General features: G+C 40.7%; 1 protein-coding gene and 1 pseudogene across 1 annotated transcript; both read right to left on the reverse strand.

The window, feature by feature from the left end:
- Window positions 1-1,598: 1,598 nt before the first annotated feature.
- On the reverse strand, window positions 1,599-10,484 carry LOC139380090 (UDP-glucuronosyltransferase-like; annotated as a pseudogene).
- Window positions 10,485-12,338: 1,854 nt separating this feature from the next.
- LOC139380091 (UDP-glucuronosyltransferase-like) lies at window positions 12,339-20,979 on the reverse strand. Its single transcript, XM_071122551.1, has 5 exons — window positions 20,107-20,979; window positions 18,023-18,154; window positions 15,728-15,815; window positions 15,325-15,544; window positions 12,339-14,124 (listed from the first exon to the last, which is right to left on the reverse strand). Exons 1-5 carry the CDS (start codon window positions 20,977-20,979, stop codon window positions 13,836-13,838), a joined length of 1,602 nt encoding a protein of 533 aa, XP_070978652.1. The 3' UTR covers window positions 12,339-13,835.
- Window positions 20,980-23,220: the final 2,241 nt, after the last annotated feature.

Here is a 23,220-nt window from a genome sequence, read left to right on the forward strand (position 1 = left end):
TACAATAAATTAGAAAATAATGCAATTTTCAAATTCAGAAACAAAAAATAAATATTGAGCAATTTTCTGTTTTTTTTTACTCTCCTTTTTTGACTTGGAAATAAAAAAAAACCTAACTAATACAGCCCCAGCCCACTTCCTTTCCCTCTAACTGCAATGAAAAGGGACAAAGATGCAACTTTGTATTACAATTTATTTGTAGATTTTCACAATAATGTTTTTTTCTCACTTGAAACATTATTACAAACATAATGAAAAAGTACTGTACAACAAAAAACAATAATTACTGAAATGAAAGCTAGACAGTCAGGGAGCATCGGAAATTCCAAAAATGTTGGATAAAGGACTACATTTAGCAAATTTTGACGGTGAGGAAATATAAGAAAATGTCAGTGGTGCTCTCTGGACCTTGATGAAGACCGAATGAGGCCCAGGAAAATGACACACCTGCCATAGCTTTTTACTGTCAAAATGCCTTTTAAAGACAAAGAGAAATTCTCTCTTGCCACTATATTGTCACGGATCCCTCCGGAACATTCATTACGCACACCTGTCCCCTATTCCCACTGATTAGTACTTATATAAGTGTGCCCTTTGGTTTCTATTGGGCTGTCGATTGTTGTTCCCGTGTCCACTGGTGGTGTGAGTACCTATGCGTTGGTGCAGCTGTTATGCTGCGTGCTATATATATATATATATATATATATATATATATTGTGTATTATGGGAATCGTCCTGTGGCGTTCAACAAAGTTTACCCTCGCTCTTTTGTTCGGGTTCAGCCCAGTGTTTTTGTATACGTGTGTATTCCTGCACCTGTCTCCATAATTCTTTATTCCAGCATGACATATATTGGTTGTGTTACCAGGATCTTAAATTGTATAAAAATAAAGTTGTACACTATATATATATATATATATATATATATATATATATATATATATATATATATATATATACTCCAAACAATTGATTTAAGTAAACCTAATAACCAATGTTTTGGTAACTCTGACTGTGCGACTTTATTTTTCTACAGTTCAATCTTTGTTGGTTAGCGCCTCTACAAAACAATGTGGGTGTGCGTCAGCTCATGCTTTTTACTAAACAGGATCTTGAATTGGCATCACACATGCTAGACAGGCCAACAGTTTTGAAGTCACACTCCAACAGCACAGTGGCTGACTGTGGAATAAATAGGAGGCTGCTGAGGGGAGGACGGCTCATAATAATGGCCGAAATGGCATCAAACACATGGAAACTACGTGCTTGATGTATTTGATACCATTCCACTCATTCCAATCCAGCCATTACCAGCAGTTAAGGTGCAACCAACCTCCTGTGGTGGAATGAGACTGTCTTGCTGGTGGCAGGCATCAGGCCTTATTGACAACAGATACATGAAGTTATTCTGACATTATCCTGAGATATCAAACAAACAAAATGTTATACACAGGGCCTAGAGTGGGCAGTGTAGTTACTCTGGACTCTAGGGCCTGATGGCTTGGGCTGGGATTCAATCTGTAGCGCATTGTAGCGCGCTTGACATTTTAAGGTACTTTCTGATTGAGCCAACATCTGCAGCGTTTACTGTGACTGTGATCTCAGCAAACACAGGAACATTGCCTTTCAAAGGCACATTATTGTCGACAGCGCTCTTCAACGAGCCTTGGATTGAATCCCGGCCTAGGCCACAGGAAGGACATTCACTCATTCTTCTTCTTCTTCATAGTCTTCTTCGTACCACAACACTTGCGGAAGCAGACTTTGCAGCATTTAACAGTGACCATGACAACAATGAGAACTATAGTGAGTAGTAGAGTGAACACGTCCAGACTGTGGTACTGGATCCAGTTGAGGTCGTGAGCGGCGGGTCTTAGGTGTTCCGCTCCGCCGTGGCGCATAACAAACTCCGCCCAGAACACAGCCAGGTCCAGGGGCTCGATGGGACGGTCCTTATGTACCGCTGACAGCTTCAGCATCTTCTCCTTGTAACTGGGGCAGAAAGACAGATGCAACAGGGTTTCCAATCTCCTCAGACTGGGGCTGAATTCTGAGGAACTCAGACGTTTATTTAAATCATGCATTGTTGACAATATATTTGCACTGAAACTCAATATGTAGATCTCAAGTTAGGATTTGGTCTATATTTTTATCCTACTTGTCCTGTTAATTTGAGCTGGTGCACTAAAACATGTATACACCTCAACAATTTATAACCATTTTTACCAGAAAGGTGAAATTTTAACCTATCTTGGAGAATGCAGCATTACTAGTTATTGTTGATGGTCCTCATGATAAAAATGACTTTAGAGGATTATGTAGATTCCATTTTAGATTACATGTAGTTACATTTAAGAGGTTAATAGTTTGTATTTTCAGTGTATAACATGTCCTTGTAACATTATTATGCTGAACAAAAATATAAACGCACAAAAAGCTTTTTTCTCTCAAATTGTGTGCACAAATTTGTTTACATCCCTCTGTGAACATTTTGTCTTTGCCAAAATAATCCATCCACTTGGCAGGTGTGGCATATCAAGAAGCTGATTAAACAGCATGATCATTATACAGGTGCATCTTGAGCTAGGGACAATAAAAGGCCACTCTAAAATGTGCAGTTTTGTCACACAACACAATGCCTCAGATGTCTGAAGTTTTGAGGGAGTGTGCAATTGGCATGCTGACTATAGGAATGTCCACCAGAGCTGTTGCAAGCTAATTTAATGTTAATTTCTCTACCATAAGCCACCTCCAACGTTGTTTTAGGAAATTTGACAGTACGTCCAACTTGCCTCACAACCGCAGACCATGTGTATGGCGTTGTGTGGGTGAGCGGTTTACTGATGTCAGTGTTTTGAACAGAGTGCCCCATGGTGGTGGTGGGGTTATGCTATGGGCATAAGCTATGGACAACGAACACAATTCCATTTTATCGATTGGCATTTTGAATGCCCAAAAATATTGTGATGAGATCCTGGGGCCCATTTTCTATTAAAGGTATCTGTGACCAACAGATGCATATCTGTATTCCCAGTCATGTGAAATCCATAGATTAGGCCCTAATTTATTTATTTCAATTGACTAATTTCCTCATATGAACTGTAACTCAGTAAAATCGTAGAAATTGTTGCATGTTGCGTTTATATTTTTGTTCAGTATACTTCCTTGTATTATGTTAACATGATGTCTGACCTCTTGTCGTTGATGACCTTGTTGAGGGCTTCCACCAGTTTCTCTGAGGTGATATCGAACAAAGTGAGCACTTCCCCGACACCCCTCACCGCCATGCGATGTACATTGTCACTCTGGTCACCGAACAACGGAAGCATCACCATGGGAACACTGTTACAGATCCCCTCGTAGATACCGTGGGTTCCTCCGTGGGTGATGAAGGCCTTGACCTTGGGGTGGCCTAGAACATGGAACATAGAACATTCACCACCAAGAAGAAGATGTATTGTTTCTCTTGCAAAATGGCAACAACAGTAGCATGTGTTTACTGAGAAGAGTACCCCTCTGTAACTTCTGTAACCCAGGTGGTTTTCATCATAACTATATCATTGTAACATTATCTCTGATGATGAGAAGAAACCAACCCAGCAGATCATTCTGAGGAAGCCACTTCATCACTCTGACGTTGTCTGGAGCGTTCTCAGGCACCACTCCTGTGTACCTCCACACCACCTGTAAACAGAGAACAGTTTACTTAGTTTATCAAGTCATATAGAATCATCTGACAATTCTGGATATAGTGGTGAAGGTACAGCACTTTGTAGTGGAATATAAATGTGTGTCTGGAGAGTTTTAAGGCATAGCTCCAGTGTACACCACACAAACTGAACAACATAGAACAGCAGCTTGCCATGACCCTTGACGTAGTATATGGAGAATATGCAAATCATTGAAACTCCATGTAATTACAGCATTCCTCAGAGTTAAGTACAACAGGGGACAAAGGACTTGTTCTTAGTCTAGATTCGATTAATGGTGGATTGGAGATTAGGCCTATATGCAGCGTTGGGTAGGTCATTTTCTAAATGTAATCCGTTAGTTACTAGTTACCTGTCCAAAATAGTCATCAGTAACGTAACTTTTAGATTACCCAAACTCAGTAACGTAATCTAATTACTTTCAGATTACTTTCCCCTTAAAACGGCATGAGAAGAAGACAAAAATGAATATTACCAATTGAATGACATCTATTGCAGGATAAATCCGTGTTAGAGTTTACATAGCTGGCTATAAATGGATGTTGCATTTTACATTACGGGTTGGTTATGTAGGCTTCTTCTAACCCATTGCTTTCTACTATAGATAATTATACAATCAGGCTGTATTGATTTTGTTTTATTAGGATCTCCATTAGCTGACACCAATGGCTACAGCTAGTCTTACTGGGGTCTGACACATAACGAAAAATACATTACAGTCAAAAGATTTTACAATTGACATACTGTACATTAACATGTAGTTTGCGTGTGTGTGCATCTATCAGTTACATATACATGTCAGTACACACAAGTAGGTCATATGGGGGAGAGGCCTTGTGACTGGAGGTGTTGCTTTATTTGTTTTTTGATATGGAAGGGAGTTCCCTGCAATCATGGCTCTGTATAATACTGTATGTTTTCTTGAATTTGTTCCCGACCTGGGGACTGGGAAGAGACCCCTGGTGGCATGTCTGGTGGGGTAAGTGTGTTTATCAGTGTTGTATGTAAGTTGACTATGCAAACAATTTGTTTCTTATTAAAATAAGAAGTGATGCATTCAGTCTCCTCAACTCTTAGCTAAGAGGAACTGGCATGCATAGTATTGATATTAGCCCTCTGATGACAATGAAGAGCAAAATGTGCCACTCTGTTCTGGGCCAGCTGCAGCTTAATTAGGTCCTTGCGGCACTTGACCAGACGACTGGACAATAATCAAGATAAGATAAAACTAGAGCCTGCAGGACTTGCTTTGTGTAGTGTGGTGTCAAAAAAGCAGAGCATCTCTTTATCACAGACAGAGTTACAATCATTCAATATTTTTGGACCATGACAGTTTAGAATCTAAGGTAACACCAAGTAATTTAGTCTCCTCAACTTGTTCAACAGCCACACCATTCATTACCAGATTCAGCTGAGGTCTAGCACTTAAATAATTATTTTTACCAAATACAATGGTCTTAGTTTTAGAGATGTTAAGGACCAGTTTAGTACTGGCCCCCCATTCTAAAACTGACTGCAACTCTTTGTTCAGGGTTGCATTAATTTCACTAGCTGTGGTTGCAGACACGTATAGGGTTGAATCATCAGTATACATGGACACACAGGCTGAAATCTAACAGTATAGCTCCCACAATCTTCTTCTTATGAATTTATGTCAACCAATCACCAGTCAATTGTGTTAGTGCAGTGCATGTTGAGAGCCTTTATCTGAAAGCATGCTGGAAGTCTGTTGTTTAATTTGTTTATAGATGAATTGCATTGCATTTGAATGATTTTGACTTCCCTCCAGGCCTGAGGACAAACACTTTCTTTACATTAAAATCCAGTCTGACCGATTTCCAGTCATTCCAATTCATTTTAATACCCCTTGATCTTCAAGAATAGGATTTGGTAATCAGTGGTGGAAAAAGTACCAAATGTTCATACTTGAGTAAAAGTCAAGAAAACTTAAAAGATAATGAATGACTCAAATAAAAGTGAAAATCACCCAGTAAAATACTACTTGAGTAAAAGTCTAAAAGTATTTGGTTTTAAATGTACTTAAGTATAAATCATTTAAAATTCCTTTATATTTAAGCAAATCAGATGGCACAAATTGTTTATTTATTTACAGATTGCAAGGGACACATTACAACATGAAGATGTCATTTACAGCATTTATGTTTAGTGAGTCCGCCAGATCAGAGGCAGTAGGGATGACCAGGGATGTTCTCTTGATAAGTGTGTGAATTAGACAATTTTCCTGTCTTGCTAAGCATTCAAAATGTTAACAAGTACTTTTGGGTGTCAGGGAAAATGTAAAGAGTGAAAAGTACATTATTTTCTTTAGGAATGTAGTGGAGTAAAAGTAGTCAAAAATGTAAATAGTAAAGTACAGACACCCAAAAAAACGACTTAAGTAGAACTTTCAAGTATTTTTTTTAAAGTACTTTACAGCACTGTTGGAACTATAGATTGGCCAAATTGTTTTACCTGAGCATAACCCCAAAACAAAAGACTTATTAACCTACTCTGTTGTTTATGCTGCTCTCATGGAATGGCATGCTTGAACACTCCTCTTAAAGAGGGTGTGAGGATTCCAAAAGGGTTATTTGGCTGTCCCCGTGGGAGAACCCTTTTTGGTTCCAGGTAGAACCCTACGTGGAAAGGGTTCTATATTGAACCCTAAAGGGTTCTACCTGGACCCAAAAACAGTTATTCAAAGGGTTCTCCTAAGGGGATAGCTGAAGAACCTTTTTAGGGTCTAGATAGCTCCTTTTTTTGTATGAGTTTACCGAAAAGTGCTATATGTGAAAAATACATGCCATATGCTGCATTTACTATAGGCCTATTGTTTACATTGTTGTTGGTGACACATTGATATCTCAATAAGCTGTTTAAGTCTAGCAAAAGTGGACGAGTTTGAGCATCCATCTGTTAGGCCTATGGACAGTTTTTCTTATCAGCACAAATGAGATTGAGCAACAAAAGCCCCACTCGTGGTCTTCTTAAATTAAACTTGTTTTTAAAAATATGGAAGAAAATATCACTGAGGAGTTTAGAAAGGAAGAACTGCCTCAAATTCTTATTCCATAGGCTGGGATCTGTACTAATCAAATCAAAATCAAATCAAATGTATTTATATAGCCCTTCGTACATCAGCTGATATCTCAAAGTGCTGTACAGAAACCCAGCCTAAAACCCCAAACAGCAAGCAATGCAGGTGTAGAAGCACTATGCAGCTGTTGCAAGAGCGTATTTTTCACTGGCTGTCCACAGGTCGCAAAAACAATGATAAGGCAGCTTAAAATAATTGAAAAGTAATCGTAGAAGTAATCATCTAGTTTTTCAAATGTTTCTGTAATATGATTACACTTCTTTGCTGCTGGTAACAGATTACAGATACATGTAACAGATTACAAAAAACATGTAACGGATTTCATGTAAATCATTAGTCCCCAACCCTGCCTATATGGTTAGCACGCATAGTACTGTGCTATTACAAACTAACATCTCAACTAAGCTAACATATAGAATTGTTTTAAGATGGTCATACTATTGATCATTTAGCTATTTGATTTTGAATTTCAGGACCCCATTTGGTATTAAAAATATATATAAAAAAATGTATTTGATAAAATATTGAATTTGGCCTTTACTACTACAGCCCATAGAAACGCATTCATTCATAAATATCAAAAAGACAGTAAAAACGTAAATCACAAGAAATAAGGTTTTAAAGTGTCTGTCCTATATCTAGGAGATGTAAGAAAGCTCAGGAAATATGTTGTCAGTTGTTGATGTCTACAGAAGACATAGAGACTGTATACTTAAAGATTGTGTTGGTCAGAAATGGTTAACTGTGGGAAACATTATGTAATAGACAGACAATGGATGCGTTCCAAATAACACCCTATTCCCTATATAGTGAACTACTTTTGACCAGCTGTGGTCAAAAGTAGTGCAATATATGGAATAGGGTGCCATTTGGGCCAGCATCGAGGTGTCTTTACCCTCTGAGGGATCTTGCTGAAGGCATCAAAGAACTGCTTGGCTTTCTCCTCAGGCATCTGAGAGATCATAGAGCCCAGGGTGAAGACCACGAAGCCATCCTCTCCTGACTCATCCACAAACTAATCCAGGTCCTGTTGAGGCACGGTGGAAGAGTTAGTTTACAAAAATATTTTACATTTACACTGAACAAAAATATAAACGCAACATGCAACAATTTAAATGATTTTATGAGGAAATCAGTCAACTAAAAAAAAAATAATAATCTATGGATTTCATGTTACTGGGCAGGGGTGCAGCCATGGGTGGGCCAGGCCCAGCCAATCAGAATGAGTTTTTCCCCACAAAACTGCTTTATTACAGACATAAATATTCCTAAATTTCATCAGCTGTCCGGGTGGCTGGTCTCAGACGATCCCACAGGTGAAGAAGCTGGATGTGGAGGTCCTGGGCTGGCGTGGTTACACGTGGTCTGTGGTTGTGAGGCCGGTTGGATGTACTGCCAAATTCTCTAAAACGACGTTGGAGGCGGCTTATGGTAGAGAAATGAACATGAATTTATCTGGAAACAGCTCTGGTGGACATTTCTGTGGCATTGTACTGTGTGACCAAACTTTACACTTTGGAGTGGCCTTTTATTGTCTCCAGCACAATTACTTGTTCCTTATCTTTTATTTCTTATTCTTGATTAGGGGCTTGTAGGTAACCACTTCACTGTAAGGTTTACACCTATTGTATTCGGTGCATGTGATTAATAAAATTTGATTTGATTTTAAGGTGCACCTGTGTAATGATTATGCTGTTTAGTCAACTTCTAAGAAGTAAGAAAAACAACCACATATTACAGTTATTGCAAGTAGACCCTTATCCAATATATCTGCAGAACCACACACACGACGAACCAAACACACAATGAATTGTGGTCCTTCACTATGCAATGGAATTGTATGTACATACAGGCAGAAAACAAACAGCAACTGCTGTGTGAAACCTCACCTCATGGTGCTGATCAATATTTCACATTGAACAATATAAACAGACAAGGCATCAAATGATTTAACTCACATTAAAAACATGCATGTCTAAATTCCACACATCAGTAATAGAACAGTCTTTGGTCTGCTTAGCAAAACATTAACTGAAGGAGGGAGGGTGAAGTTGTGAAAGGATACCATGCCTTGATAACACACCCTGTATTCATAGAAGATAAAGGCATAATCAACCCTACAACAATCACAGCTAACCCCAACCCTTACCCCACAGAACAATCCCTGCAGAGTAGTTTATCTTCCTGTGGTTTGTCGGGTAGGAACTAGAAGGGCCCCTCAGTTCCTCTGTTAGATTATAGTGGCCACATTCCAGGAAGAAATAACATGTCTGTCCTAAATGGCACCCTATTACCCAAATAGTCAACTACTTTTGACCAGGGCCCAAAGGATTCTGGTCAAAAGTAGTTCACTATATGAGGAATAGGGTACCATTTGGGAAACATCAATGCTGTTCCTGGCTCAGGTTTCACTGGCTGAACACAGTGTTTAGAAAAGAGAGAGAATGCAGGGTAGTACATAGAGGGACGCTCTCCCAAAGTGAATGTTGAGCAGAAACTCTATTTGAACGTTTTTTCTTTGTATTTTCTGGGATGTGCGGGGTGGGGGTATAAATGCCACAGTAGTGAATCTATCCCTTGAGGTTTCTGGACCTGGTTCCATATAGGGTGCACAGCTACGCACAGTTGAAATTGTTTGTTTTAAAACATACTCTTATGAGACTCACTGCTGGAAGTGGAGCTATTTTACCACAGTTGAAGTTGTTTGTTCTAAAACATACTCTTATGAGACTCACTGCTGGAAGTGGAGCTCTTTTACCACAGTTGAAGTTGTTTGTTCTAAAACATACTCTTATGAAACTCACTGCTGGAAGTGGAGCTCTTTTACCACAGTTGATGCCTCCAATAATGACCATGTTGGGCATCCTGGGTTTGGGATACTCAAAGGAGTAGTCATTCCTCAGCAGCCAGATCGCCCCGTGACCCAGCAGTTCCCTGTACGTCATGTCCTTATCTAGGTACCTACTGGTCAGCTCGTCAAAGGTGGCAAACATCACCGTACACAGGTAGCTCTCCAGACTGTACATGAGCATGTTCTTAACCCTCCCTAGGAAATCCATGTGGTCAGTGTTGCCTGAGTGGAAGCGTGGTACATAGGAGGGGGGAGTGGGGCACTGGGCAGCCTTCTCATCCAGCCCACAGGGGATCCCCCTCAAGAAGTACACCGCTGGGCTGTTGAAGGAGTCAGCGATGATGGATCCACAGGGTAGAAAGGGGTCAGTCAGCATCAACTGAAGTATTTCTCCTCTCAGTTGCTGCATCAGGGGCTCGTCATACAGCAGACCCTCACAGCCTTTCACCTGCATGGTGGTGAAGTGAACCAGGTGCTGCACGTTCACGAATATGTCCATTACATCCGGAGCCTTGAGGAATGCAGCGTCCTTCAATTTGTTGACGTTCTCGTCCAGCTGTGCCTTGCTGTAGGGGACCCTGAAGGTCTCAGTCCTGTAGTAGTCAGAGCCCTGGATGAGGATGGATGTGTCAGGGACCAGCACAACCACCTCATGGCCTCTGGCCGCCAGCTCCTTCACCAGCAGCTTCATGCTCAGCCAGTGGCTCCCGTCTACAGGCATCACCAGGATCTTGTCCCCCTGGACAGGTGCTGGACACAGGGCAAGGCAGCACAGCAGAATCAGCAGTCCCAGCCTAAGCCCCAGCATGATGCTGCCTCCACCCATTATGCTGTCACCACCATGCTTCACCGTAGGAATGGTGCCAGGTTTCCTCCAGCAGTGACACTTCTCTTATCAGACAAGAGAATCTTGTTTCTCGTGGTCTGAGAGTCTTTAGGTGCCTTTTGGCAAACTCCAAGCGGGCTATAGTGTGCCTTTTGCTAAGGAGTGGCTTCCGTCTGGCCACTCTACCATAAAGGCCTGATTGGTGGAGTGCTGCAGAGGAGATTGTCCTTCTGGAAGTTTCTCCCATCTCAACAGAGGAACTCTAGAGCTCTGTCAGAGGGTCCATCGGATTCATGATCACCTCCCTGACCAAGGCCCTTCTCCCCTGATTGCTCAGTTTGGCCGGGCGGCCAGCTCTAGGAAGGGTCTTGGTGGTTCCAAACTTCTTCCATTCAAGAATGATGGAGGCCACTGTGTTCTTGGGACCTTCAATGCTGCAGAAATGTTTTGATACCCTTCCCCAGATCTGTGCCTCGACACAATCTTGTCTAGGAGCTCTACGGACAATTCCTCATGGCTTGATTTTTGCTCTGACATGCACTGTCAACTGTGGGACCTTATATAGGCAGGTGTGTGCCTTTCCAAGTCATGTCCACTCAATTGAATTTACCACAGGTGGACTCTAATCAAGTTGTAGAATCATCTCAAGGATGATCAATGGAAACAGGACGCACCTGAGCTCAATTTTGAGTCTCATAGCAAAGGGTCTGAATACTTATGTAAAAAGGTATTTCTACAAACATGTTTTCAATTTGTCATTATGGGGTATTAGGTGTAGATTGCTGAGATTTTTTTTTTAACATTCATTTTAGAATAAGGCTGTAACGTAACGGAATGTGGAAAAAGTCAATGGGTCTGAATATTTTCCAAAGGCACTGTATAGATGTAGGATTTAATTTGAACATTTTCTCACAGCAGGAAAATAATCCAGTAGCAACCGGAAATTAGAATTATTGTATGGATTATTTGTATGGATTATAATTAATTGATATTTTTGTAGAGGCTGAGACATTTTAGGGCAAATCAAGTCTGACATTTTAAAGTGTAAACTACAAACTTTAGAAGCTTTTTTAAACATTGAATACACTACAAGTTTGCATTTCCTGCAACAACAGGCTGATCAAATTAAGATCCTCGGCCAATTGTCGTAGCAGTAGTCGTGTTCACAACTGAAGAGCATAGCCTGTTTGCCTTTCACTATAGCTTAATTGGATATTGTTGTATGTGTAAGCAATACCTAAGTTAGCTATATAAAGTACCAGATAGACCATTTACAGTAACTACTGTTCATTATTGCCCAGTAAATAAACACCATCAGCCGACTGAAGATCTAGCTAAGTAGCTACAGAAAGTAATGGAGAAATTTGACCTTTCCGCAGCAGGTAGCTCTGGTCAGGCAGCTTCATTTTATAGCAGGCTGAGGGACTAACTTACTTCCACTAGCTACTACTATCTAACATGAGTATAGTCAGTAGCCAGCAAGGGCAAGCCAACTTTGTTCAGTTTGTTCTATTGGCATGCAAACTTCCAAAAAAGTTCTGCATCTTAGCTAACATTAGTATTTTTATCTTCCAGTCATACTCAGTCTAATCCGTGTACTTCCGGGTATAAACAAAACAACCACTTTTGTTCAATTTTTGTTTTTTATGTGTTTCCCGTTATTCCATGTCCAATTTTGATACAATAAATTAGAAAATAATGCAATTTTCAAATTCAGAAACAAAAAATAAATATTGAGCAATTTTCTGTTTTTTTTTACTCTCCTTTTTTGACTTGGAAATAAAAAATAACCTAACTAATACAGCCCCAGCCCACTTCCTTTCCCTCTAACTGCAATGAAAAGGGACAAAGATGCAACTTTGTATTACAATTTATTTGTAGATTTTCACAATAATGTTTTTTTCTCACTTGAAACATTATTACAAACATAATGAAAAAGTACTGTACAACAAAAAACAATAATTACTGAAATGAAAGCTAGACAGTCAGGGAGCATCGGAAATTCCAAAAACGTTGGATAAAGGACTACATTTAGCAAATTTTGACGGTGAGGAAATATAAGAAAATGTCAGTGGTGCTCTCTGGACCTTGATGAAGACCGAATGAGGCCCAGGAAAATGACACACCTGCCATAGCTTTTTACTGTCAAAATGCCTTTTAAAGACAAAGAGAAATTCTCTCTTGCCACTATATTGTCACGGATCCCTCCAGAACATTCATTACGCACACCTGTCCCCTATTCCCACTGATTAGTACTTATATAAGTGTGCCCTTTGGTTTCTATTGGGCTGTCGATTGTTGTTCCCGTGTCCACTGGTGGTGTGAGTACCTATGCGTTGGTGCAGCTGTTATGCTGCGTGCTATATATATATATATATATATATATATATATTGTGTATTATGGGAATCGTCCTGTGGCGTTCAACAAGGTTTACCCTCGCTCTTTTGTTTGGGTTCAGCCCAGTGTTTTTGTATACGTGTGTATTCCTGCACCTGTCTCCATAATTCTTTATTCCAGCATGACATATATTGGTTGTGTTACCAGGATCTTAAATTGTATAAAAATAAAGTTGTACACTCTATATATATATATATATATATATATATTACTCCAAACAATTGATTTAAGTAAACCTAATAACCAATGTTTTGGTAACTCTGACTGTGCGACTTTATTTTTCTACAGTTCAATCTTTGTTGGTTAGCGCCTCTACAAAACAATGTGGGTGTGCGTCAGCTCATGCTTTTTACTAAACAGGATCTTGAATTGGCATCACACATGCTAGACAGGCCAACAGTTTTGAAGTCACACTCCAACAGCACAGTGGCTGACTGTGGAATAAATAGGAGGCTGCTGAGGGGAGGACGGCTCATAATAATGGCCGAAATGGCATCAAACACATGGAAACTACGTGCTTGATGTATTTGATACCATTCCACTCATTCCAATCCAGCCATTACCAGCAGTTAAGGTGCAACCAACCTCCTGTGGTGGAATGAGACTGTCTTGCTGGTGGCAGGCATCAGGCCTTATTGACAACAGATACATGAAGTTACTCTGACATTATCCTGAGATATCAAACAAACAAAATGTTATACACAGGGCCTAGAGTGGGCAGTGTAGTTACTCTGGACTCTAGGGCCTGATGGCTTGGGCTGGGATTCAATCTGTAGCGCATTGTAGCGCGCTTGACATTTTAAGGTACTTTCTGATTGAGCCAACATCTGCAGCGTTTACTGTGACTGATCTCCGCAAACACAGGAACATTGCCTTTAAAAGACACATTATTGTCGACAGCGCTCTACAACGAGCCTTGGATTGAATCCCGGCCTAGGCCACAGGAAGGACATTCACTCATTCTTCTTCTTCTTCATAGTCTTCTTCGTACCACAACACTTGCGGAAGCAGACTTTGCAGCATTTAACGGTGACCATGACAACAATGAGAACTATAGTGAGTAGCAGAGTGAACACGTCCAGACTGTGGTACTGGATCCAGTTGAGGTCGTGAGCGGCGGGTCTTAGGTGTTCCGCTCCGCCGTGGCGCATAACAAACTCCGCCCAGAACACAGCCAGGTCCAGGGGCTCGATGGGACGGTCCTTATGTACCGCTGACAGCTTCAGCATCTTCTCCTTGTAACTGGGGCAGAAAAACAGATGCAACAGGGTTTCCAATCTCCTCAGACTGGGGCTGAATTCTAATGAACTCAGACGTTTATTTAAATCATGCATTGTTGACAATATATTTGCACTGAAACTCAATATGTAGATCTCAAGTTAGGATTTGGTCTATATTTTTATCCTACTTGTCCTGTTAATTTGAGCTGGTGCACTAAAACATGTATACACCTCAACAATTTATAACCATTTTTACCAGAAAGGTGAAATTTTAACCTATCTTGGAGAATGCAGCATTACTAGTTATTGTTGATGGTCCTCATGATAAAAATGACTTTAGAGGATTATGTAGATTCCATTTTAGATTACATGTAGTTACATTTAAGAGGTTAATAGTTTGTATTTTCAGTGTATAACATGTCCTTGTAACATTATTATGCTGAACAAAAATATAAACGCACAAAAAGCTTTTTTCTCTCAAATTGTGTGCACAAATTTGTTTACATCCCTCTGTGAACATTTTGTCTTTGCCAAAATAATCCATCCACTTGGCAGGTGTGGCATATCAAGAAGCTGATTAAACAGCATGATCATTATACAGGTGCATCTTGAGCTAGGGACAATAAAAGGCCACTCTAAAATGTGCAGTTTTGTCACACAACACAATGCCTCAGATGTCTGAAGTTTTGAGGGAGTGTGCAATTGGCATGCTGACTATAGGAATGTCCACCAGAGCTGTTGCAAGCTAATTTAATGTTAATTTCTCTACCATAAGCCACCTCCAACGTTGTTTTAGGAAATTTGACAGTACGTCCAACTTGCCTCACAACCGCAGACCATGTGTATGGCGTTGTGTGGGTGAGCGGTTTACTGATGTCAGTGTTTTGAACAGAGTGCCCCATGGTGGTGGTGGGGTTATGCTATGGGCATAAGCTATGGACAACGAACACAATTCCATTTTATCGATTGCCATTTTGAATGCCCAAAAATATTGTGATGAGATCCTGGGGCCCATTTTCTATTAAAGGTATCTGTGACCAACAGATGCATATCTGTATTCCCAGTCATGTGAAATCCATAGATTAGGCCCTAATTTATTTATTTCAATTGACTAATTTCCTCATATGAACTGTAACTCAGTACAATTGTAGAAATTGTTGCATGTTGCGTTTATATTTTTGTTCAGTATACTTCCTTGTATTACGTTAACATGATGTCTGACCTCTTGTCGTTGATGACCTTGTTGAGGGCCTCCACCAGTTTCTCTGAGGTGATATCGAACAAAGTGAGCACCTCCCCGACACCCCTCACCGCCATGCGATGTACGTTGTCACTCTGGTCACCGAACAACGGAAGCATCACCATGGGAACACTGTTACAGATCCCCTCGTAGATCCCATGGGTTCCTCCGTGGGTGATGAAGGCCTTGACCTTGGGGTGGCCTAGAACATGGAACATAGAACATTCACCACGAAGAAGAAGATGTATTGCTTCTCTTGCAAAATGGCAACAACAGTAGCATGTGTTTACTGAGAAGAGTACCCCTCTGTAACTTCTGTAACCCAGGTGGTTTTCATCATAACTATTCATTGTAACATTATCTCTGATGATGAGACGAAACCAACCCAGCAGATCATTCTGAGGAAGCCACTTCATCAATCTGACGTTGTCTGGAGCGTTCTCAGGCACCACTCCTGTGTACCTCCACACCACCTGAAAACAGAGAACAGTTTACTTAGTTTATCAAGTCATATAGAATCATCTGACAATTCCGGATATAGTGGTGAAGGTACACCACTTTGTAGTGGAGTATAAATGTGTGTCTGGAGAGTTAAGGCATAGCTCCAGTGTACACCACACAAACTGAACAACATAGAACTGCAGCTTGCCATGACCCTTGACGTAGTATATGAAGAATGGAGAATATGCAAATCATTGAAACTCCATGTAATTACAGCATGCCTCAGAGTTAAGTACAACAGGGGACAAAGGACTTGTTCTTAGTCTAGATTAGATTAATGGTGGATTGGAGATTAGGCCTATATGCAGCATTGGGTAGGTAATTTTCTAAATGTAATCCGTTAGTTACTAGTTACCTGTCCAAAATAGTCTTCAGTAACGTAACTTTTAGATTACCCAAACTCAGTAACGTATTCTAATTACTTTCAGATTACTTTCCCCTTAAAACGGCATGAGAAGAAGACAAAAATTAATATTACCAATTGAATGACATCTATTGCAGGATAAATCCGTGTTAGAGTTTACATAGCTGGCTATAAATGGATTTTGCATTTTACATTACGGGTTGGTTATGTAGGCTTCTTCTAACCCATTGCTTTCTACTATAGATAATTATACAATCAGGCTGTATTGATTTTGTTTTATTAGGATCTCCATTAGCTGACACCAATGGCTACAGCTAGTCTTACTGGGGTCTGACACATAACGAAAAATACATTACAGTCAAAAGATTTTACAATTGACATACTGTACATTAACATGTAGTTTGCGTGTGTGTGCATCTATCAGTTACACATACATGTCAGTACACACAAGTAGGTCATATGGAGGAGAGGCCTTGTGACTGGAGGTGTTGCTTTATTTGTTTTTTGATATGGAAGGGAGTTCCCTGCAATCATGGCTCTGTATAATACTGTATGTTTTCTTGAATTTGTTCCCGACCTGGGGACTGGGAAGAGACCCCTGGTGGCATGTCTGGTGGGGTAAGTGTGTTTATCAGTGTTGTATGTAAGTTGACTATGCAAACAATTGATTTCTTATAAAAACAAGAAGTGATACATTCAGTCTCCTCAACTCTTAGCTAAGAGGGACTGGCATGCATAGTATTGATATTAGCCCTCTGACGACAATGAAGAGCAAAATGTGCCACTCTGTCCTGGGCCAGCTGCAGCTTAATTAGGTCCTTTGCGGCACTTGACCAGACGACTGGACAATAATCAAGATAAGATAAAACTAGAGCCTGCAGGACTTGCTTTGTGTAGTGTGGTGTCAAAAAAGCAGAGCATCTCTTTATCACAGACAGACTTAGAACCATTCAATATTTGTTGACCATGACAGTTTAGAATCTAAGGTAACACCAAGTAATTTAGTCTCCTCAACTTGTTCAACAGCCACACCATTCATTACCAGATTCAGCTGAGGTCTAGAACTTAAAGAATTATTTGTACCAAATACAATGGCCTTAGTTTTAGAGATGTTAAGGACCAGTTTAGTACTGGCCACCCATTCTAAAACTGACTGCAACTCTTTGTTCAGGGTTGCATTAATTTCACTAGCTGTGGTTGCTGACCCATATAGGGCTGAATCACCAGTATACATGGACACACAGGCTGAAATCTAACAGTATAGCTCCCACAATCTTCTTCTTATGAATTTATGTCAACCAATCATCAGTCAATTGTGTAATTGCAGTGCATGACTAAGCTAACATATAGAATGGTTTTAAGATGGTCATACTATTGATCATTTAGCTATTTGATTTTGAATTTCAGGACCCCATTTGGTATTAAAAATATATATATAAAAAAAATTATTTGATAAAATATTGAATTTGGCCTTTACTACTACAGCCTATAGAAACGCATCCATTCATAAATATCAAAAAATCATAAAGAATAAGGTTTTAAAGTGTCTGTCCTATATCTAGGAGATGTAAGAAAGCTCAGGAAATATGTTGTCAGTTGTTGATGTCTACAGAAGACGTAGAGACTGTATACTTAAAGATTGTGTTGGTCAGAAATGGTTAACTGTGGGAAACATTATGTAATAGACAGACGATGGATGCGTTCCAAATAACACCCTATTCCCTATATAGTGAACTACTTTTGACCAGCTGTGGTCAAAAGTAGTGCAATATATGGAATAGGGTGCCATTTGGGCCAGCATCGAGGTGTCTTTACCCTCTGAGGGATCTTGCTGAAGGCATCAAAGAACTGCTTGGCTTTCTCCTCAGGCATCTGAGAGATCATAGAGCCCAAGGTGAAGACCACGAAGCCATCCTCTCCTGACTCATCCACAAACTCCTGCAGGTCCTGTTGAGGCACGGGGGAAGAGTTAGTTTACAAAAACATTTTACATTTATACTTATCAAAAATATAAACGCAACATACAACAATTTAAATGATTTTATGAAAAAGGAAATCAGTCAACTGAAATAAATTCATTAAGCCCTAATCTAAGGATTTCATGTTACTGGGCGGGGGCGCAGCCATGGGTGGGAGCCACGCCCACCCACCACTTGGGAGCCACGCCCACCTACCACTTGGGAGCCACGCCCACCCACTGGGGAGCCAATCAGAATGAGTTTTTCCCCACAAAAGGGCTTTATTACAGACATAAGTATGCCTAAGTTTCATCAGCTGTCCGGGTGGCTGGTCTCAGACGATCCCACAGGTGAAGAAGCCGGATATGGAGGTCCTGGGCTGGCGTGGTTACACGTGGTCTGAGGTTATGAGGCCAGTTGGATGTACTGCCAAATTCTCTAAAATGACATTGGAAGCGGCTTATGGTAAAGAAATTAACATTAATTTATCTGGAAACAGCTCTGGTGGACATTTCTGTGGCATTGTACTGTGTGACAAAACTTTACACTTTGGACTGGCCTTTTATTGTCCCAAGCACAATTACTTGTTCCTTTTCTTTTCTTTCTTATTCTTATTTAGGGGCTTGTAGGTAACCACTTCACTGTAAGGTCTACACCTATTGTATTCGGTGCATGTGATTAATAAGATTTGATTTGAAGGTGCAGTACGTCCAACTGGCCTCACAACCACAAATCACAGTTATTGCAAGTAGACCCTTCTCCAAAATATCCGCAGAACCACACACACGATGAACCAAACACACAATGAATTGTGGTCCTTCACTATGCAATGGAATTGTATGTACATACAGGCAGAAAACAAACAGCAACTGCTGTGTGAAACCTCACCTCATGGTGCTCATCAATATTTCACATTGAACAATATAAACAGACAAGGCATCAAATGATTTAACTCACATTAAAAACATGCATGTCTAAATTCCACACATCAGTATTAGAACAGTCTTTGGTCTGCTTAGCAAAACATTAACTGAAGGAGGGAGGGTGAAGTTGTGAAAGGATACCATGCCTTGATAACACACCCTGTATTCATAGAAGATAAAGGCATAATCAACCCTACAACAATCACAGCTAACCCCAACCCTTACTCCACAGAACAATCCCTGCAGAGTAGTTTATCTTCCTGTGGTTTGTCGGGTAGGAACTAGAAGGGCCCCTCAGTTCCTCTGTTAGATTATAGTGGCCACATTCCAGGAAGAAATAACATGTCTGTCCTAAATGGCACCCTATTACCCAAATAGTCAACTACTTTTGACCAGGGCCCAAAGGATTCTGGTCAAAAGTAGTTCACTATATGAGGAATAGGGTACCATTTGGGACACATCAATGCTGTTCCTGGCTCAGGTTTCACTGGCTGAACACAGTGTTTAGAAAAGAGAGAGAATGCAGGGTAGTACATAGAGAGACGCTCTCCCAAAGTGAATGTTGAGCAGAAACTCTATTTGAACGTTTTTTCTTTGTATTTTCTGGGATGTGCGGGGTGGGGGTATAAATGCCACAGTAGTGAATCTATCCCTTGAGGTTTCTGGACCTGGTTCCATATAGGGTGCACAGCTACGCACAGTTGAAATTGTTTGTTTTAAAACATACTCTTATGAGACTCAATGCTGGAAGTGGAGCTCTTTTACCACAATTGAAGTTGTTTGTTCTAAAACATACTCTTATGAGACTCACTGCTGGAAGTGGAGCTATTTTACCACATTTGAAGTTGTTTGTTCTAAAACATACTCTTATGAGACTCACTGCTGGAAGTGGAGCTCTTTTACCACAGTTGAAGTTGTTTGTTCTAAAACATACTCGTATGAGACTCACTGCTGGAAGTGGAGCTCTTTTACCACAGTTGAAGTTGTTTGTTCTAAAACATACTCTTATGAAACTCACTGCTGGAAGTGGAGCTCTTTTACCACAGTTGATGCCTCCAATAATGACCATGTTGGGCATCCTGGGTTTGGGATACTCAAAGGAGTAGTCATTCCTCAGCAGCCAGATCGCCCCGTGACCCAGCAGTTCCCTGTACGTCATGTCCTTATCTAGGTACCTACTGGTCAGCTCGTCAAAGGTGGCAAACATCACCGTACACAGGTAGCTCTCCAGACTGTACATGAGCATGTTCTTAACCCTCCCTAGGAAATCCATGTGGTCAGTGTTGCCTGAGTGGAAGCGTGGTACATAGGAGGGGGGAGTGGGGCACTGGGCAGCCTTCTCATCCAGCCCACAGGGGATCCCCCTCAAGAAGTACACCGCTGGGCTGTTGAAGGAGTCAGCGATGATGGATCCACAGGGTAGAAAGGGGTCAGTCAGCATCAACTGAAGTATTTCTCCTCTCAGTTGCTGCATCAGGGGCTCGTCATACAGCAGACCCTCACAGCCTTTCACCTGCATGGTGGTGAAGTGAACCAGGTGCTGCACGTTCACGAATATGTCCATTACATCCGGAGCCTTGAGGAATGCAGCGTCCTTCAATTTGTTGACGTTCTCGTCCAGCTGTGCCTTGCTGTAGGGGACCCTGAAGGTCTCAGTCCTGTAGTAGTCAGAGCCCTGGATGAGGATGGATGTGTCAGGGACCAGCACAACCACCTCATGGCCTCTGGCCGCCAGCTCCTTCACCAGCAGCTTCATGCTCAGCCAGTGGCTCCCGTCTACAGGCATCACCAGGATCTTGTCCCCCTGGACAGGTGCTGGACACAGGGCAAGGCAGCACAGCAGAATCAGCAGTCCCAGCCTAAGCCCCAGCATGATGCTGCCTCCACCCATTATGCTGTCACCACCATGCTTCACCGTAGGAATGGTGCCAGGTTTCCTCCAGCAGTGACACTTCTCTTATCAGACAAGAGAATCTTGTTTCTCGTGGTCTGAGAGTCTTTAGGTGCCTTTTGGCAAACTCCAAGCGGGCTATAGTGTGCCTTTTACTAAGGAGTGGCTTCCGTCTGGCCACTCTACCATAAAGGCCTGATTGGTGGAGTGCTGCAGAGGAGATTGTCCTTCTGGAAGTTTCTCCCATCTCAACAGAGGAACTCTAGAGCTCTGTCAGAGGGTCCATCGGATTCATGATCACCTCCCTGACCAAGGCCCTTCTCCCCTGATTGCTCAGTTTGGCCGGGCGGCCAGCTCTAGGAAGGGTCTTGGTGGTTCCAAACTTCTTCCATTCAAGAATGATGGAGGCCACTGTGTTCTTGGGACCTTCAATGCTGCATAAATGTTTTGATACCCTTCCCCAGATCTGTGCCTCGACACAATCTTGTCTAGGAGCTCTACGGACAATTCCTCATGGCTTGATTTTTGCTCTGACATGCACTGTCAACTGTGGGACCTTATATAGGCAGGTGTGTGCCTTTCCAAGTCATGTCCACTCAATTGAATTTACCACAGGTGGACTCTAATCAAGTTGTAGAATCATCTCAAGGATGATCAATGGAAACAGGACGCACCTGAGCTCAATTTTGAGTCTCATAGCAAAGGGTCTGAATACTTATGTAAAAAGGTATTTCTACAAACATGTTTTCAATTTGTCATTATGGGGTATTAGGTGTAGATTGCTGAGATTTTTTTTTTAACATTCATTTTAGAATAAGGCTGTAACGTAACGGAATGTGGAAAAAGTCAATGGGTCTGAATATTTTCCAAAGGCACTGTATAGATGTAGGATTTAATTTGAACATTTTCTCACAGCAGGAAAATAATCCAGTAGCAACCGGAAATTAGAATTATTGTATGGATTATTTGTATGGATTATAATTAATTGATATTTTTGTAGAGGCTGAGACATTTTAGGGCAAATCAAGTCTGACATTTTAAAGTGTAAACTACAAACTTTAGAAGCTTTTTTAAACATTGAATACACTACAAGTTTGCATTTCCTGCAACAACAGGCTGATCAAATTAAGATCCTCGGCCAATTGTCGTAGCAGTAGTCGTGTTCACAACTGAAGAGCATAGCCTGTTTGCCTTTCACTATAGCTTAATTGGATATTGTTGTATGTGTAAGCAATACCTAAGTTAGCTATATAAAGTACCAGATAGACCATTTACAGTAACTACTGTTCATTATTGCCCAGTAAATAAACACCATCAGCCGACTGAAGATCTAGCTAAGTAGCTACAGAAAGTAATGGAGAAATTTGACCTTTCCGCAGCAGGTAGCTCTGGTCAGGCAGCTTCATTTTATAGCAGGCTGAGGGACTAACTTACTTCCACTAGCTACTACTATCTAACATGAGTATAGTCAGTAGCCAGCAAGGGCAAGCCAACTTTGTTCAGTTTGTTCTATTGGCATGCAAACTTCCAAAAAAGTTCTGCATCTTAGCTAACATTAGTATTTTTATCTTCCAGTCATACTCAGTCTAATCCGTGTACTTCCGGGTATAAACAAAACAACCACTTTTATTCAATTTTTGTTTTTTATGTGTTTCCCGTTATTCCATGTCCAATTTTGATACAATAAATTAGAAAATAATGCAATTTTCAAATTCAGAAACAAAAAATAAATATTGAGCAATTTTCTGTTTTTTTTTACTCTCCTTTTTTGACTTGGAAATAAAAAATAACCTAACTAATACAGCCCCAGCCCACTTCCTTTCCCTCTAACTGCAATGAAAAGGGACAAAGATGCAACTTTGTATTACAATTTATTTGTAGATTTTCACAATAATGTTTTTTTCTCACTTGAAACATTATTACAAACATAATGAAAAAGTACTGTACAACAAAAAACAATAATTACTGAAATGAAAGCTAGACAGTCAGGGAGCATCGGAAATTCCAAAAACGTTGGATAAAGGACTACATTTAGCAAATTTTGACGGTGAGGAAATATAAGAAAATGTCAGTGGTGCTCTCTGGACCTTGATGAAGACCGAATGAGGCCCAGGAAAATGACACACCTGCCATAGCTTTTTACTGTCAAAATGCCTTTTAAAGACAAAGAGAAATTCTCTCTTGCCACTATATTGTCACGGATCCCTCCAGAACATTCATTACGCACACCTGTCCCCTATT

This window comes from Oncorhynchus clarkii, chromosome 22, assembly GCF_045791955.1.
Source record: "Oncorhynchus clarkii lewisi isolate Uvic-CL-2024 chromosome 22, UVic_Ocla_1.0, whole genome shotgun sequence".
Lineage (NCBI taxonomy): Eukaryota > Metazoa > Chordata > Actinopteri > Salmoniformes > Salmonidae > Oncorhynchus > Oncorhynchus clarkii.

What these genes read in the sequence shown, in the direction of transcription:
- LOC139380091 (XM_071122551.1), bottom strand. Translation starts at nt 20,979, where the DNA reads ATGGGTGGAGGCAGCATCATGCTGGGGCTTAGGCTGGGACTGCTGATT. An exon ending in TCAGCAAGATCCCTCAGAGG is followed by an intron (nt 15,816 to 18,022) that starts GTAAAGACACCT and finishes CTCTGTTTTCAG; the next exon opens with GTGGTGTGGAGGTACACAGG. An exon ending in TCCTCAGAATGATCTGCTGG is followed by an intron (nt 15,545 to 15,727) that starts GTTGGTTTCGTC and finishes TCCATGTTCTAG; the next exon opens with GCCACCCCAAGGTCAAGGCC.